The following is a 20,234-nucleotide window of genomic DNA, read 5'->3' as shown; positions in this document are numbered from 1 at the left end:
TGATGATGAGTCATAGTATTCTTTATTTTACAACTCTTCATCTTAAAATCTAGAATGAATAAACGATGCTGAGTACTTAAATCGTTACTTGGAATGACTTTACAATCTTTACAATCTCGAGGATTTCTTCTTCTCATAAGAAAATAATCAATTTGTGTTTTATTAGATCCATTCTTATAAGTAATAAAATACTCCTCTCTTTTCTTGAATAAAGTATTAGAAATAACAAAATCACAAAATCATACGTCGAAGCAAAATCTAAAATAGCTCTACCTTCTTCATTAGTCACTTTAAAACCGCAGCCACTATAAATATTTCTGAAATCTTCTACCACTCTACCGATATGTCCATTTAAATCTCTTATAATAAAAAATCTTTCTTCAAGAGGTATCATTTGTATTAAGTCATCTAAATCATTCCAAAATTTATCTTTAGACCCTATATCTGAACTTACTTGAGCATGAACACTTATAATATTAAAAATCTTAGTATCAATGATAATCTTAAGGACTATCATTCTATCTCTAATTCTATTAATTTTTACAACATTATCTTTCAAACTCTTATTTATAATTATACCTACATCATTTCTAGTACGATTCTTTCCAGAATACCAAAATTTAAAACATAAGTTATCAATCTCCTTAGCCTTTTCCCCAACCCATTTAGTTTCTTAAATACATAAGATATTAATCTTTCTATGAATTATAATATCAATTAATTTCATTAATTTACCATTTAGAGTACATGTATTCCAAGATCCTATCATAATATTAGTTTCATAAACGAAGTTCGTATTCCAGGATCCTATCATAATATTAGTTTCATAAACGAAGTTCTTTACCTGCATCCGTCTGTAATGTGTGAACCTTTGCTTATTTAAGACTACACCAGGGCGTCAGTGCACCGGCCCTTACACACTTTTCACTATATTTAGACTATACAACGCGTCGCTTTCAGAGGACGCCCTAACACTTACATAATGATCAAAAGGATTCAAGCAATGATTTTTTTGACAATTTTTACGCAGGTTGTAGACTACCTAACACAACTCTCCACTTTTCACATCCAGACTTGGGACCGGTAATAATAGTGTTATTAAATTGATTAAAAAGATTTTTTTTTTTGTTTTTTTGGAGAGGGGGGGGGGGGGGGGGGGGGGGGTATTTACATACAAAGCACATTTTTTTTAAGGTATTTACATATCTCACACCTATAATTTCCAAAAAGAAAAAAAAAACCTTTCAGTTCATATATTGTTTCTGTAAACAAGAAAAATAAGTGAAGACAGTTTCTCCTATCTATACCTCCATATTTTTATATTTACCCATATTGATCTCACACATTGGTGCAAAACTATGTACTATGGTTTCAATCCTATTAGACAGTTGATTCCAAATTAACATATTTGATATAGTGTCTTAGGAGGAAGCCAAATGATGCCAGCAAGGACTTTAAGATTAACTGATCTTATATCAATCAAGTTTAGTTGGTCGTACATAAACTCATATGAAGAAAAACATTTTAACTCCTTATCGAGTGGTTATTAATGTGAACTTCAGAGAATTATATAGACGCCCATAACAACTTGCTAGAATTGTTGTTTCTAGTATCTGGTTGGCCTTGCGGTGTATCTGGAGACAGTTTCTCCTATCTATACCTCCATATTGATCTCACACATTGGTGCAAGAGTCATGTACTATGATTTCGACCCTATTAGACAGTTGATTCCAAATTAGATATTTGATATAGCGTCTTAGGAGGAAGCCAAAAGATGCCAGCAAGGACTTTAAGATTAATCGATCTTATATCAATCAAGTTTAGTTGGTCGTCTAAATAATTCTTGGAAGTTCACATTAATAACCACTCGATAAGGAGTTAAAATGTTGTTCTTCATATGAGTTTATGTATGACCACCCAAGAGGAGAACATAACTATAGTCACGATAAGCACAGTAGAGAATTTCACGTCAATCCTAAGGCATCTTGAATGCTCCGTATGAATTATTTATGTAGCAAGGTTATTATGGGTAATATTGGCTATATATGATCAATGAACAGGCCATATATGTAATTTTCTAAGACATTCTTTCCTAGTTCTATAAAATAGGCAAGAGCCACTCAACCGATGAATCAACCAGACCCATAATTTGCAAGTTGCTAGCGATGACATTAAAGTACCAACGACATTGATAAAATTATTTTAAATATTTTTTCTTCATTTTTAAAAGTTATTTCATTAGTCACTGTGCGCTTTGGGGGTAAAATGTTAAGTTTGTAGAACATTCTACAACACTTTGTCATGTCATCTGCAATGCAACGCATAGTTTTGCTAAGTCACAGAAGCCAAAATTTTGGCAATGCTTTTCAATTAATCCCCATGAAAGGGTGAGATATCAAGGTCTCTTACTATAAAGTCTAGGAATAAAAAAATTGAACTGTCTACATCGATTCGATGGAACCGACAAGCTAGTTCTCCTAATAAGACCAAGGAGGGGAGGATGGGATTCATTCCGAGCAAATACATGAGCGAGGCAAGCGAGAAGACAACCCGTGCGAAACAGAGATGAACAGAAAAAACAATCAAGATAATAACATATCATAAAGAATTTCTAAATATGAGGCTGACTTGCTTTTCAATATGTTAAAAGTAGAAAAAATTAGAAGTGTTTCAATCAATATTTTATTAAAATAATCTTAAGAAATGAATGTGTATTACATTTATTATGCTGATAAAATATCAATACTTCAAGTTTATCCTTTTATGGGTGAGCAATGTTGTCCGAATAATGCGGGAGAGGTGTAGCCGCATAAGGGAGAGGGCGATGAGAGACGACGTTGCATACAAGGAGAGAAGTGTAGCGGAACCAACAGTGAGTAAGACGAGCAACAACACTGGGTACAGAGAGGTTAGTAAGGTGTGCAAAATAGCGGACATGCAATAATAGAGCAAGTCCAACAACTATGGGAGGGGAGTAACCATGCTGAAAAGGACAACCGACCAAATTCACGTGAAAATGGAGAAGGGTTCGACAGCCGATTAAGCATAAGAATCTATTAGGAATTTGGTGTAAATGTAAGTGTTTTAAATTTTCGAAACAATTATTAAAATTTAGGAAGATTCACATGTGTAGCACTCAATTCTTGTGTATTTACATATCAAACTCCTACACGTTATTTTTTATACATATGCTATCTTTCCTATGCCTGAAAAGATGTATTTCACTTTTTAAAAGTTAAAATAGTGATATCTTTGATGTGATATGGGGTATAAATTTAAAAAGCAAAATTTAGTTATTCTATATTTTAATACATAAGAATTAGGTTGTATGTACGAAAAATCCCCTTAAATTTAATGTTATTAAAATTAAAGATTAGCTTTTATTAAATAATGTCAGAAATCAACAATTAAAGAATATAAGAATCGAAAGATTAGAAGGATCGTGATAATTAAATTTGCAAGAAGAAGAAACGAGGTAAAATTTTACATGTAACTCTTTTTCTATAATTTTTTATAGATATATAAACCTAGAGTGAGTTTACATTGAAGAAATATTTTAAGGTTTGACTAGATGATGATAATAGATTTGAAATAAGTGATCACTGATTGAGTAATTGAAAGAGTTGAAGTCTGTGGTAATTTAGAAGAATTATAAATTGAAGTAAAATTGTGAAATATCAAATGTTGTGGTTTAGAAATAAAATCTCTAATTTTATGATCAGGTGAAATTAATAGAAGTTAATATTTGAAGCTGTGGTAAATTTTGTTAAGGAATTATTTTTAAATGTAAATCTAAGGCGAGTAAATACAATTCTTACTTTATACTAATGTAAATGCATTCATGTTTCAAATGTTTATATTATGATAGTTTTTGATAAAATTAATTGAAATTTTAAATTTGTTAAAATTGCATAAGCATTTCGACATATTTTAAAAAGGTTTCATATATGCATTCATATTGAAGGTTGAATATATGATTCAGTCAAGTAAAAGAAATTACATGAAAATCAAATAAAGTAAAACTATGTAAGTCAATAAAAGGAGTCACCTCCTTATATTGCAAGTTGTGGATGTTATTACACCTGCGTGCATAAAAATATAAAAGGTTTGGAAAAGAAATAGAAATGCAACTTAAAGTAATAAAATAGTTTAGATGGTGCTCCTGAAATAGCTTTTTAAATGAAATATAAATGTTTAAAATTTGCAATAAAATGTAACTATAAATGCTTAAATAATTTTTAATAAAAAAAGTTCAAGTATAATTATTTGGATTAGCATACACGTTAGAGCATATGCATTAAAAAAAAATTAGTATACTATAGAACTTTAATTATTCACTAAGTTGTTGTATAGCTTAAACTATGAAAATGCTCCTTCAAACTAAATGATTGATATGAGATAACTTGTGTATTAAGAAAATGAGCGATTGAAAACAAGAAAAAGGAAATATATCTTGTCTTAAAGTTTTCTATTAAACTTGTATGATACTTGATATTTATATGTGTGATGGATATGGATTAGAAATGTTGGTGTTTAATGTTCTTATTATTTAGATATTTTTAGATTATCTTAAATGTTGAGAGCAAAGCCTTTACTGTCTGACCATCTACTCCCACTGTTTTGCAGGACGACATTCAAAAGCGGAATTTCAAGATAACAAAACAAAACCTGCAAAACACCCATTTTTAGTAATTTCAAATTAATGCACAGAGTCGTGACACTTACCTACACCAGAAAAATATGCAAATAACACTAAAGAAAGCAGTAGGTCATCCATGCCATTCAACAAAGGCAAACAAGGGTGGGTGATGCCATCCAATCTTGGCGCCACAAGTACTAAGTAGTTTGAATAAATTGATGACCTACTACACCAAAAAGATATTGATAATGGGCATCCCTATTTACAAAAAAAATGGGCATATGGAACATTATCAAACTAGGCTCACTACGGCCAAAGGTGACTCCTATGAGCCGATGATGGATGATGACAAGACAAGAATGTAGTTGACAAAGGAATTAATGAAACGTTGTTATAACCCATGTAACAATTTGTAGAGCCTAAGCTGATCTGTTAATTAGGCCCATCTTTGTGAGGCTCATGGAGACATTGTCCAAGGCCAATTAAGATTTAAAAGAGAGAAGAGGTTTGGAGTCATTGTGTGTGTAGCCCCCAACTGAAAGGCCCTCCCCATCTTTTCTACTTATTTTTTACCTTTTTTATTTCGTCTTATTGATTGTGTTGCTTCTCTCTTTTTGTGAGCAAAGACACAATAACAAAGATAAAGAAGAATTGGTGTTTAAACTGGATCTTGTAAGCATCCATACAAACCATGAACTAATAAAATTTATGCTAGTGAAACTACTTTTTTCTAAGTAATTTCATGACAATAATTTTCATTATATTTTTTATATAATGAACTACATACAAAATAAAAAAAAAGGGAGCATTAATTTTAAGACTAATAATTAGAAATTATAAGTTACATGACATGATAAGGTAATATAGAAAAAAAATTCATCCCTATGAGGATCTAGTCACATGTTAAACTCACGAATGCTTAATCAAGCCCTAAAAAGGATTCGTCACTTTTATCCAAAAATAGATGTGACTAAAAACTACACAAATGTGCTGAGATCCAACAAATAAGAAACCTCATGAAATTTTTGAAAAATTCCCACAAGAAAAAAACTTCCTATTCATTATTCAACCATGCCTGTATAAAAAAACCATTAAAATTTAAGGATCAATTAAAAAAAAAAAAATCTAAACCATTAAAGTTGATCATGATCATAAGGATAAATACTGAAGGAAAAATGATACAATAGAATGTATGCCACACTTAAACTAAACAATTTAATAAACCGAATGACCAAAAGATGAGCTATAGTGCTTGAATAATATCTCAAAGGAGCTCATCCAGCATAGGAAAAATACAAAATCAGTAAAATTATGGAGAATAGGAAGAAACAATGAAGAATTTGGACGTTGATGTTGATGATGATACTGTTTCTACAGCACAAATGTGTGAAGAGCTACATCCCATTAGCAATGGGTATTTTTTATTGTGTTTATGAAATTACCATAGAACATGTAATGCAAAGAGGAATTGTAGGTATTGCAGTGTTCAATTTGCAAGGATTCAACTTGACACATTTAATTTAGGTTTAGTTTAGAATTTATTTTCTTTTATTTTTATTATTGCTTTTTATAATCATGATTAGCTTTTATCAATTGTCAAAATTTATTACGGTTGAGCATTAGGTTTTGGGTAAATCGGGCAATTAATTTCTTAGGTAAAAAATTGAATTATTGAATGAGTAGTTTAGAGTTGCTTCAAATTTAAGCAAAACCCTAAAGAGAGTGTTGTGGAAATTTTGTGTTCCAGCAATCCTACCAATCCAATGGTCCATAGATACTCTACTTTGGCATGGTTCCAAGAAAAGAACTCCTACTCAAACTACATCAAATATTTTTCTTCCCTCATCACCATGCATCAAGTTGGCTTCAAGATGGCCAAGGGAAGAAAATTTCGGCTTCATATGAGACGCCTTTCTAATTACTTTGTGGCAAGAAAAACAATCAATAAAATGCATTGTCTGCTTGAATGATTAGTTTTTCATTGATTTTACAGAATTTTGCAATAGAAATACAACTTTTTGGGAAAACATAATAGCGATAATGATCGGGAAAGCAGCTTTAATAAAAAAAAAAAGACAGAAAATGACAAAAAGTTGCATATTTAAGTAGTCATTGAAAGGTGCAAAAGCATCTAGTGGTTTGTCATCAATAAGGTCTGTGAAACTCTAGAGAAAAAGAAAGCTATAACTTATGACGTCAAGCAAAAATGGCTGTTATTCAAAACCCTTGTTCATTTAATCAATCTCTGCTGTGGGATATCAAATCAAAAGTAGGTTTAAAGCAACATCAAGAAATTGTACCTGGAAGAATGAGAATAATTATGCATACTGGAGATGTCTTGGTGTGCTTTAGTTTAACTTTTTAGGATTAGGAGCAATGACTACAGTTAGAAAAATAACAATATAGTCTCAATGAACTTAACTATCACCATTATAGTGCAAATAAATAAATAAACATCAATCAGGCATTTATTACTTGGAAAAATTTCAATGGCATCCTCATAGGCAAGCCTTGTTCTGGTGAACACAACGTGATGATTGACCATTAAAATTAATATAAGAAAATAGTTGAAAATAAGAACGAAATCTCCAAAATAGCTAAAGGCTTTATCAAGGCTAAAGTTTTGGCAATATAGTAGAATGACCTCAGACTTTCAATCAGTAGCATTTTTATTACATGTTCCACCATAGCTAAATAATATTAAAAAAAGCCTTTACAGCATTAATCTCAACATTTACCTTATCCCAACAATTTAATTTTGCTTTTATAAATCCACATTTTCCGTTAGTTCCAAGCGTGCATGAGAAGTTCAACCACAAATCCACAAATTACTTTGAATAACTTATATTCATATTACCTTAGGTCCATTGTTTTTCATATGTAATTCTTCAACACTAAATTCATTCACCCATCCAAGGGAGCATTTTCGACACTTCCTACATATCCAAGTCATCCATCTCTATTTTCAACTATCTTGTCTAATTATCTTCAATAACTGTCACCTCAATCATTGCACTAATATAATTATTCCTTTACCGGTCGTTCCTAATTTGTGAAACAAGTATCTTAACATGTTCATCTCCATGCAAAACTCAGCCATCAAATTATAGCAAAATTAATTGCAATTTTAAGAAAATTCTTTTTTTTTCAAGTTTTCATAATATCATTACATTTAATAGTAATCTTGATGCGCTCTTCCATTTAACCAATAGACCTAAAATTTGTAAATTATATTCTCATCCTTTTATATAATAAATCCAAAATACTTAAACATATCACATCAAGGTTTTCCTTCATCGTTTAGTAATATTACTGATATTTACTAGTATCCCATCCAATAATATTGCATATTATATGCTAAATCTTTGTCCACTAATTTAAATTAACATTCTCAAAAAACTAATCCAAGTTTAACGACGATCGCAGACCTTATGAAACAAATTTTAATGTCCTAGAATTTTTTAGAAGGTAAGCACCTTCAATTTAAGCATTCCCACTTGGTTAATCCTGATTCACATTTAGGTTGGGCTTTGATGAAAGTAAAGAAACTGACATTAAATTCAGGTAATTTCTGGTTTGATAAATCAGTCATAAAATCATAGCAAAATTTCTTGCAATTTTAAAAAATATCCTTTTTTCCAATTTTCCATAACATCTTTACATTGCATAATAATCTTGAAGTGCTCCTCCATTTAACCACCAAGCCTTAATTTTGTAAGTTATATTCTCATCCTTTTATATAATAAATCCAAAATACTTAGATGTATCACATCAAGGTTTCCTTCATCTTCTAATAATATTACTGATACTGCATATTATATGCCAAGTCTTTGTCCACCAATTTTAAATTGACATTTTCACTTAATTAATTCAAGTTTAAAGATGATCGTAAACCTCATGAAATAAATTGTAATGTCCTATAATTCATTAGAAGGTAAGCACCTTCAATTTAAGCATTCCCACTTGGTTCGTCGCGATTCAAATTTAGGTTGGGTTTCGATAAAAATAAAAAAAAAACTGACATTAAATTCAGGTAATTTCTGGCTTGATAATGAATGCCACCATTAGTTTGAAATCATCATTTTTTTTACATCTCCTTTTAACAACTAAAGGGCCCTTTGGAATCATTTTTTTTATTTTATATTTTTATTTTGTTTTGTTTATCTTTTGATTTGAAAAAACATATATGATTAAAATATAATTGTTTTTAAAAGCATTCAAAATGCAAAAAAGCTGTTTTGAGTGTTTTAAAAAATATTTTAATTTGTTTTTAGAGTAAAAATAGCAGTAAAAAAAAGAGCAAACAAAAATGTTTTATAAAATAAAAATTAAAACAAAAATAAAATACAAAATTGATACCAAATATGCCCCAAATGAAGTCCTAATAACATGAAGTAATACATACCAACTAGATCCAGAAGACATTTTTCTGATGTCCCATAGTTTAGTAGTCTGATCTTTACCATTGGAGATAAAATAGCGACCATCTCCTCGACTGTCAATAAAAGTAATACCTTCTAAATGACCAATCAACACTCCTGCAGCTTGCTCTTTTTTTCGTAGACAACGTCTATCCCAAACCTGAATAATCTATAGTTACTCTCCATCCTTGATAGAAAAATAAGCAATTTGAAATTTGCAAAATTAAACATAACTAAAATAAAAAACTTGCTGAATTCAAAGATTCACAGTAAAGAAAACAATATGGTAGGCTACTAACAAGCCAACCATGGCATCAATCCAAGCACAATTAGGATCAAAAATAGAAAAGATAAGAAAAAGGCAAGGCAATAATTTAGGCATACTTGAAAGGTCCTATGTAGTAGCCAGAACGAGATCTATCACTACCCTATAACTGCTAATCAAAAATAGAGCAAGCCAACCCATAGAAAGTTTTTGACATTTTTCATATTTGGAACTTAACAAGATCTTACAAAACGAACAATAAGCTTTCTATATTTAATAGATTATGCATACCTAATTGATCCCCCTCACCATGTTACAGCTGAATTTGAAGATAAATAGTTTCTAAATAATCATTTTCAATCATTTCATCCAAACAGAAAATTTTTTTTTAAGACCCTGTTCCATCATATCCCTTTAATATCAATAGATTCACATGTACTTCACGAAAGAAAGCTCATCAACAAACACAAAAAGTTTATTTAGAGAATCACAGTGAATGTTTTTATATAATAAGGTTCATTTCATCAAATTACCCATAAGAGAATTTACGATATCCACGGCATACAAATAAATTTTTATGAGAACTTTCTTTCTGCTAATGAAGTTTGTTCCTAGCACAAAATAAAAAAAAAGAGCATCTTTCGGGCACAATGAAATAAATAATTTTGTAATAAGAACGATTAGTGAATGTTACCTTGCAGAGATTGTCATCACTACCCGAATAGACGAGATTGCCAGTTTCATCGGCAAAAGTCACTGTGTTCACATCAGACTGGCCAAAAGAGTAAATGTTTAAATAATAAATAAAAACTCAAAAAACATGCATTTTTTCACAAGAGATTATCCTGCCAAGAATGCAAGGAAAAATCCCAGATTTTATCTTAAAGGAAAGCAAGTAAGAAAATAGAGTACACTTATGTACATACATGACACAGGAACAAACCTCGCATGCATGAGTTCATAGGATATCTTCCCGATTTTGGTAAGATATATTACCGCAGCAATCTTGTGAAGTAATAAAAGCTTTAATAACCGGTCTAAATAAATGAACAAACAAAAAAAAAAAAATATTAATAGTAATTGAATCAGCAATGTATGATGAACGTCATTATAGTGGGATCTCTGTCGTTTGACCCCCTTCGAAACAAATGAACGAGAGAGAGAGATAGAGAGAGAGGAGAGAGAGAGAGAGAGAGAGAGAGAAGGAGGAGAGAGAGAGAGAGAAGGAAGAAACAAAGTAAAAAAAGGAAAAGAAGGAAAAGAAGGAAAAGAAGCAGCAGTAGAAGAAGATGGGCAGGAAGAGGAAGAATTACATGTGAGGAACGAAGCTGAGGGAGGAGACGTGGTCGACCAGGCAAAGGCGACGAAGCAGCGTCAACGGTTTCCAAGTGGGAGAAGACCAACCCAAGACAAAGGAAGGAGTGGCTCGTGCATAGGTGCTGCGTCGTTCTGTGAGAAGGAGCAGACAAAGTCGAAGAAGAAGCCAAAGGCTTACATGTATCATCGTCTGCATGCGGGAGAAGAGGCGAATTCAGCGGTTTCGGGTAGGAGAGGGAAGCCCATGCCCTAGCTGAAGGAGAATGATAAGAGAATGGCGAGAAGAATCTTTATGCAGCTTGTTCGAACAAGGAGACACGTCCGAGCCGGTCGAAGGAGAAAAGCAGAGCAGAGAGCAGATTCAGGTGTGCGGTTTTGTGCAAACGTCTTACGTACGCAAATTTTCCTGAGCAGCAAAGAAGCCAATGGTCTCAGAGACTTCTTTCGTGCGTTGAGAGCTTATTGGTAAATAGGATTTATTTTATTTAAATTTAAGAGCTAACGTACATCAGTTTTTTATTAATTAAAAAACAAAAAAATTAAGTGGAGGGAATGATATTTGCTTTGAGAGAGAAGAGTATGTGGAGGAAAAAAGTATAAAGATAAAAGGATATATGATATTAACTTTTTAAATGTATTAATTTAAATTTGATGTTTCTTATAATATTAATGTTAAATTATATTAATTAATAATAGAAATTAAGATAAGCTAAATTGATCGAAAGATATGGGAAATGTAATATGTGACTCAAACAAGGTTAAGCTGAATTATTATCATTATTTTAAAATATATGTTTGATTTCATTTATACTATACTCCAATGAGATTTAGATCATAACATATTATTCATATTGTTGGATAGAAAAAAATATACATATTAAACAGTTACATTATAGTTTTCCTAAGAATATATTTTATGACTACATGATATATAAATTCTAGTACATGTACATAAATAAGTTTATTAAATGACCTATAAATTTAGTAAGATTTTACTTATTCATCAGTAGATAGTGGAAAGTGTTTCATAAGAATTATGATATGAAGAAGAAGCATAATAACCAACAAAACAACTGTTAGAAGAATTTGTGATATATGAAAAATTATCATCCTCTTACAAATCATTTGTTCAGAACTTGGATAATGTGCAGGTCCCAAATTCAATTCAAGAGGCCTTATCTATTCCTAATTGAAAAATCATTGTGAAAGAAAAGATTCTTGCCCTTGAAAATAATGTATCTGGATCATGACTCTACCACTTGGAAAAAGAATTATAAGGTACAAATGGGCATACAAAGTTAAATACAAAGCAGATGAGAGCGTAGAAAGGCTAGACTTGTAGTAAAATACTTCACTCATCATTATGAAATCGACTAACATGAGACAATTGCACCAGTCTAGACATTAAAGATCTATTTCTTAATGGAGATCTTGAGGAAAAAGTATATATGAAAATACCTCCTAGATTAAAGAACAATACAAACAATAGTGTGCAAATTAAAGAAATTATTGTATAAGTTGAAATAATCTTCTATAGCAAAGTCTGAAAGGTTCGCCAAGACTATTATTATCAATGGTACTAGGAGTGTCAGGCTGATTACATTTTGTTTGTGAAATCAAATCAAGAAAGTATGATGGTCATCCTTATTGTATATGTAGATGACATTATTCTTACCGACAAGACATAAGGAAAATTGAAACAATCAAATAAATAATAACTTATGATTTTGAGATAAAAAATCTTGAAACTTTAAGATACTTCTTTGGAATGGAAATAGCAAGATCCAAAAAATGCATTGTTATATCCCAAAGTACAAAAATATTATTGACTAATTAAAGGAGATATACATGTTGGGTGTAGATCAACAAATACTTCTATAGATTCCAATTGACGAGCATCATTAGAAGAGGAGGATAACATCTCAATTTAAAAAGGGAGGCATCAAAGATTTGTGAGTAAACATAGCTAAATGTCACATGCAAGACCTGACATTGCATTTTCTGTGGGAGTAGTAAGTCAACATATGAATGATCCAAATGAAAATCATTTAGTAGAAATTTTTTGAATTTTGAGATGCCTAAAGATGAATTCAAAACGTGGTTTGATATTAAAAAAAAATGAATTATAACAGGTGATCTACATTGAAGCTAGCTGGTAGAAGAACTGACTGACAAAAGATTTGCCACAGGTTACTATTCATTTATATGGGGTAACTTGGTTGCTCGTAGAAGTAAAGAAAAAACTATAGTGGTAAAAATAGTGCATATTCTAAGTATTGTACCCTGACCCTAGGAATTTATGTCGAGATGGGCTAAAAAATTATTGATGGAATTACACATGAAGAACAAAAGCACTATTAAGATGTTCAATGATAGTTAATTAGCCATCAATACTTTAAGGAATCCAGTCCATCATGATCAAACCAAACATATACAGATTGACAAGCATTTTATATCTAAGAAGGTCAATGAAGGGATTCTCCAGCTAAACTATATCCCAACTCAATATCAAATTGCTTAACATTCTTACCAAAACTCATCTTCGACACCACTTTAGTGATCTTAGTAGCAAGTATGGGATGTATGACATATACTCCAACTTAAAGGGGAGTGTTGATATGCCTACAATGTGGACCACTTAGGCCCACCCACAGTTTAGGAAACCGTGGATCAACTGCTACATTTGAGGGGAGAAATTATTCTCCCTTAGCTATCCATTATTATGCTTTTATTTATTTCATTCTTATCATGATAATTTGAATTTCCATTGAATTATTTACTTATTGAAAATTAAAGAATTTTTTCTCTCTAAGAAAGTTCCTCCAGAAATTCCACAGTAACCTTACACTTATAAGTAGTGTAGCTGTATCTTGTTAGATTTCAGGTAGTGGATCCTCCTCAACATTCTTACTATTGTAGATATCGCTGAATAGTTGTGTTTCCTGAAGTTTCTACCTGGAAGACAACCAATTTGATTCTTCCCCTTCAAATCCTGACCGTTTCACTTAATTCTTTTCTTACCACTCTGCAATTTCCAAATGCATGTATCAATCCTTTTTAATCTAGTACCCTAGAATGGTTTCAAGGTGCTTCTTATGGACATGTTTGCATATATTAGTTTTGAAAATGGATCTTCAAAGCACAAGTCCGCAACAAGTTATCACTATTTATAGCCTGGAAAAAACTTCTAGAAATATTTATATTATAACTCACACTTAATCCTGCATTTACATACAACACAATTCTTATGTATTTACATATCTAACCTAACTTTCATATTTACATACATAGCACTTAAATCTTAAATGCACATAAAAAATAACATTATAACTTCTAAAAATTGAAATATTTTTTTTCATGAAAAGGCTAGGACACCCAAGGGTTATAAATATAAATACAAAAGTTTACGTGTTAGATAGATAAATACGTAAGGATTTGTGGAATGTATGTAAATTCCCTTAAATGTAATGTGAATCATTAGCAAAGCATAAGCATTTATCTAGTCAATATTCATCATAGTTTATTGAGTCATCTGTAGTGCATACACATAATATTCATGCTAATATTCATGATAAGGTTCTTATACAATTTACAACAAATAGAGAAGAAACAAAGACTTCTAGGAGGGGGATAAGTTGATGGTGCGCCTAAACACAAAATTTTCCACAGGCTTGTAAGAAGCGGGTTTCAATATAGTTGGATCCAAACCGATTCATACGGGAGGGATATGTTGATGGTTCACCCACATTCATAGAATATTTCAAAAACTTGTAAGAAGCAGGTTTCAATATGGTTGGATCCACACCGATTCATATGGCTACTTGGTGTCATTGAACAAGATAGATATCTTACAACTGTTGGCTTTAGCTTGTATTCGCTATATCTAATATAAGATTACACCGCAAGCTTTCAACTAAGCAGTGTTCTCTTGAGTGTCATATTTTTATTTAATTCTAATAGAAAAGTACCCATTTGACAATTCAGGGTATCTATGGAGTTTCAATATCTCGACCCAAAAAAGATGCTAAAGAAGACCAATCTTAACATTACATTAGTAATTTAGATTTTATTATCTTTGTGCAAACATGCTGTAATTTTTTTTCAGTTGGAGTACATCAGAGATCGGCTTTAAGCCCATATCTTTTTGCTTTAGTTATGAATGCTGTTACTGGACATGTACAGGAGGATGTACCTTGGTGATGCTTTCGCTGATAATATCCTTCTTGTAGATAAGTTTATAGAAGAGTTCAGGAAATACTTGAATTATGGAGGTCTATATTGGAGTCTAAAGGCCTTCGTTTGAGTAGAACTAAAAATGAATATATAGAATATAATTTTAATACTAGTAGCTCTAGTGGTTGAGTTATAACTATAGGTGATCAAATCATTAAATAAGGAGAACGCTTTAGATATGTTAGGTCTATTGTTCAAGTTGATGGTGACATAGATGGGGATGTTATTAGTAGGATTCAAGTTGGTTGGTTGAAGGAGAGGAATGTATCGAGCCTATTGTGTGATAGATTAGTACCACTTGGACTGAAAGAAAAATTTTATAAGATGGTGGTGAGACCTGCAATGCTCTATGGCGTTGAATGTTGGCCTTTAAAAGAGAAGCATAAAACCAAATTAAGTATTGCCGAGATGAGGATGATTAGATGAATAAGTGGTTTTACACTTCAAGATAAAATGTGAAATGAATATATCCGTGATAAGGTTGGTGTAGCTCCAGTGGCGAAAGAAATTAGAGAGAGTTATCTTAGATGATTTGGTCACATTATACATCGATACATCGACCATCTGATGATCTATCGACCATCTGATGATCTGGTTTGAAGAGTGGATGATTTAGTTTTGACTTATGTTAAGAAGGCACAGGTAGACCTAAAAAGACTTGGGAATATTGTAAAAAAAAATGATCTTAATTTATTAGAATTAAATGAAAATATGACACTCAAGAGAATGCAATTGAGAAAAAGAATTCATGTAGATGACCCCACTTAGTGTGATAAAGGCTTGTTGTTGTTGTAAACATGTTGTAATTGCCATGTTCACCATACAACACCATCAAAGGGAAATTTACATGCATAACACAATATTCTTATGTATTTACATACCTACACCTAAAGTTCAATATTTACCCAAATGCCGTGAACCTATACATGAAAAAGTTTATTTCAGTTTTTAAAAATTAATCATGAACATATTTTTTATGTGATGTTAATTTTTTTTAGTATTATAAATATAAGTATGAAAGTATTGTGTGGTATGTATGTACATGCCCCTAAATCAAAATATTATACACTACTGCCATATCTTTGGTTGTATGATTAGACCTTCTATCTAAATTTCCATTAGAGAGTCATTTACCTAAGGGTAAAAAAATAATTTCTCTACCATTAACTGAGCGTTGAAAATAACATGGAGAATGAAATTCTTCTACTTATATGGATGTGAAGTACTTGATAAAGAACAGTGCAACTTGAAGGCCCGGTGATAACTTACATGCTGGATTATGTTCCTCTACACTCTTCAGTATTAATTCCATGATATTTTCTTTGCCTTCTTGTTCTCTTTCGTTAAGTTGTCCTCAATTTTACTTGTAAGAAGCAGTGAATGTCAAATAGACTACTTTGAGAGTTCTAAATCTAGCCTCAAGCAAATGAAAACATCATTTGAAACAACATTATATATTGTATATCTATTTCTCAAGTGCTTGGTTCTTATTCCTTGGTTTTTATTTTAAGTAGATTTCAATTTCCTTTGATTCTAGTTGGCTTCAGCAAAGTGTGCATGTTTATTTAAATTTTACATTCACCGTACAGAAAACAAAATATTTCATTATTCTTTCAAGTATTTGGTTGTTGCCTTATATATTAGTGAGTTTTCCATGTCAAATGTGCTTCTCACACTAGATCTCAATATAACTGAACATAAATCACATCATATAAATTTGTCACACCTTCAAACAAAAAAAAAAAAAAAAAGAGAAAAACAAGCAAGAAGGGAACCTACAGCATGCAATTATAGAACAGAGAATGCTAAAAGTGGGAAGTTTATTTGGCATAAATAAATTCATTACTACCTTTTTGTAGAGGTAAAATTAATATGAGTGCTACTTTCAGAAAAAAAAAAATTTCGCAAATGCATTTTGAGTGGAGAGTTTCTCATACAGAGTGAGCTGGGAACCGAGATGTCAATTTATTTGCTTCCAAATCATAAACATAAATGCAAGCATCACTGCTTCCGGCAACAAGCTCTCGACCATCAGTTGAAAACTTAACAGAAAAGACCCCAAAAGAATACGCTGCATCAGTATTTGAAGAGAAGTCCAGCCCATCATGAATTTCCTGCATGACAATAGTGGAAGCCTCAAATCCTGAAACCTGAATTGCACTAAGAACAAGGAGCTACTCTTCAAAGTGTTTGTTGGAGAGACATGCCAAGAAAATTTTGTTTTTGAATAAATGTGATTAACTCCTAAAGTGGAAAGTGGATTATAGAGGCTGATGTTTATTGCTCATGTTGGAAAAGTGCATGCAGAAAAAAATGGTCGTTATGTTCATTTACACGTTGCACAATCAAACTTTAGAAAGGATAATGTGCTTCATTATTGTGGCTTAGTCACTAATACAACGTAGGAAAACTTTTGTAGGTGATATGGTTGTCGATCCATAAGCAATGGCTTAAGCTTTTAGGTTGTCTCACTCCAACTCCACAGTTTTAGCCTCTTATTCATGAATAAACAGCACAAGTAATTCTTGCATTAAGTTTATAATTCCACACACAACATTCCATTAAAGCGAATAGCTAGAACTTAGACCATATTTGGATATCATTAATCAAAGGGAAAAACTTTAGTTTCTGCTCAGTGGCCTATGCAAATAGGTTTTTACAAGTTCTAGAACCATACAGATGCCCTTTCTCATTGATAGCAGAGACAACCTTATCCCATGGAAAAAAAACTTATTATAAACAAAAGTAACAACTTGCCAACACAGGAGTAACCAACTATGTTTTTCTAGCAGAATGCAGATATAGTTATTTATATGAAATCAGCAGAATTAGCTATTATTAAGGCAAACATTAAGTTAAATGAAACATAATCATCGCTACAAAATATAGTGATTATACAAAAATTTTAGTGTTTAATGGGAGATTATACTCCATGCATGTTAATTGCAAAAAAAGGATTAAGAGTTACGATGTATTTATATGCCAAGAGATGTGAAAATAAAATGTATGAATTTTTAACAAGGAGATAGATAGTAAAATATTGCTTAAAGCATGAAACTTACGGTAACATTAGCAAGTGACTCTTTCGTAGAAGATCCCACATCTACAATATGAACTACTGGTGACATACTGGCATATACCTACAATAAGAGAAAATGTAGTTAATTGCAACTGATCAAGTAGAAACTCAGTAGCTGGTTAAACACGTAACATAAAAATTACATGAAAATCAAGAACTATTTTTGAACTAAGTGATTACTTGATACAGAAATTAAAAAAAAAAAGAAAAAGATACATGATCAAAGGGACAAAGAACAACAATTTCCTGTTAAAATAATCTTCGGCATATCACACATCAACCTTAGGTTTATCAGATATTATATGTAAGATTTCAGACTTTCTACAGAAGAAGATCAATTTGTGTATGAAAACTGATGCCGATTCTACAAATGATAAGATAATTTGCAACATGTATCATTTTGTAGGAAGGCGGTGATTTCTGAGGATATCAGCATTGTATCAACTTTTGGGAGGCATAACATATGCTCTCGTACAGGGGCTTGAGACGCTCATTTTAATGATAACCAAAGAATTAATAGGAAAGAGGCTTAGAAGTGAAAACAGACCCAAACATTTTGGGATCAGTTTTGTTTTTGTTTTTATTTCTATTTTTTCTTTTGTCGGTCCCTAGCCTGGATGCAAAAATTGGAGGGTTGTGTTAGGTAGTCGACAATCAGCGTAAAATTTGTCGAAAAAATCATGACATGAATTTTTTTTATCAGTGTAAGTGCTAAGGTGTCCCCTGAAAGCGACGCACTATATAGCTTAAATACAGTGAAAAGCGTGCAAAGGCCGCTATATTGACGCCCGGGTGTAGTGTCAAATAAGCAAGAGTTTCCACATTATGAACGGATACCGGTAAAGAAATTAGTCCATGAAATTAATGAAATTAATATTATGATAGGATCTTAAAATATAGGTGCTATCAATGATAAATTAATGAAATTAGTTGATATTATGATTCATAGAAAGATTAATATCTTATGTATTCAACAAACTAAATGGGTTGGAGAAAATAGTAAAGAGTGTGATAACTTAGGTTTTAAACTTTGGTACTCTGGTAAAAGTCGCACTAGAAATGGTGTAAGTGTAATTATAGATAAGAGTTTGAAAGACAATATAGAGTTGGAGAAAGAATTATAGCCCTTAAGATTATCATTGATACTAAGATTTTTAATATTATAAGTGCTTATGCTCCTCAAGTAGATTTAGATATAGGGTCTAGAGATAAATTCTGAAATGACCAAGAAGACTTAATACAATGAAGAAAGAATTTTTATTGGAGGAGATTTAAATAGACATATCGGTAGAATGGTAGAAGATTTCAGAAATATTCATGGTGGCTACGGTTTTGGAGCAATTAATGAAGAAGGTAGAGCTATTTTAGATTTTTTTTTGTTATTACTAATACTGTATTCAAGAAAAGAGATGAGCAATGAATCTAATAAAGCACAAATTGATTATTTTCTTATGAGAAAAAGAAATCGTCGAGATTGTAAAGATTGTAAGGTAATTCTAAGTGAGGATTTAAGTACCCAACATCGTTTATTAGTTCTAGATTTTAACATGAATAGTTGTAAAATAAAGAATATTATGACTCATCATCGTAGACTTAGATAGGAGAACTTAAAAGACACAAATAAAATTAATTTTACGAGTAAAATTCAAGATTTCAAACTTTAGGATGCTCATGATGAAGCAAATGCTATGTGGAGTAAAATAACAAACATTATTAAATAAGTAGCAAAAGATGTACTTGGAGAATCAAAAAAACAAAGTTTCTTTAAATAAAATTAGTCGGTGGTGAAATAAAAACGTGAAAGAAAAAAATAAAATATAAGAATTTTTGTTATAAAAATTGATTTAAATGTAAGAACTTAGAGAACTGGAAAAAACATCAAACGACACGGACTGAGTCTAAAAGAACAATCTTTGACGCAAAAAATTCTGTTTTTAATAATCTTTATAATATATTAGATACCAAGGAGGGTGAAAAATATATGTATAAACTGGCCAAACAAAGAGAAAATAAACGTAAAGATTTAATTCAAGTAAAGTGTATTAAAGATAAAAATAAAAAAGTGTTTTTCTTAGAAAAATATATTCAACATAGGTGGGTGAGTTATTTTGATAAGCTTTTTAATGAAGTTTGCGAAATAATAATCGACTTTAGTGATCTTAATATCGTTAATAATAATAAAACGTTTCGTTTTGCTGTCGCTTTAATTAAAATTAAGTTGACGAGGCTTTAAAGAAAACAAAGAGTGGAAGGTCTGTAGGACCTGATGATATCCCAATT

At 31.3% G+C, this 20,234-nt stretch overlaps 1 protein-coding gene across 2 annotated transcripts in view; it reads right to left on the bottom strand.

Moving 5' to 3' along the window:
• The window catches only part of LOC110031857 (LEC14B homolog), a gene marked incomplete at its 5' end in the record, with an annotated part of 32,566 nt that extends 14,551 nt beyond the window's left edge, over positions 1–18,015 (bottom strand). For both annotated transcript variants that reach the window (XM_020735279.1, XM_020735281.1), the window contains 4 exon segments: positions 9,045–9,220; positions 10,020–10,097; positions 16,813–16,989; positions 17,938–18,015. In XM_020735279.1, coding sequence (XP_020590938.1) covers positions 9,045–9,220; positions 10,020–10,097; positions 16,813–16,989; positions 17,938–18,015 — 509 coding nt within the window.
• Positions 18,016–20,234: the final 2,219 nt, after the last annotated feature.

Source organism: Phalaenopsis equestris, unplaced genomic scaffold, assembly GCF_001263595.1.
Source record: "Phalaenopsis equestris unplaced genomic scaffold, ASM126359v1 Scaffold000854, whole genome shotgun sequence".
NCBI classification, from domain to species: domain Eukaryota; kingdom Viridiplantae; phylum Streptophyta; class Magnoliopsida; order Asparagales; family Orchidaceae; genus Phalaenopsis; species Phalaenopsis equestris.
This window is presented reverse-complemented; position numbering and strand designations above follow the sequence as displayed.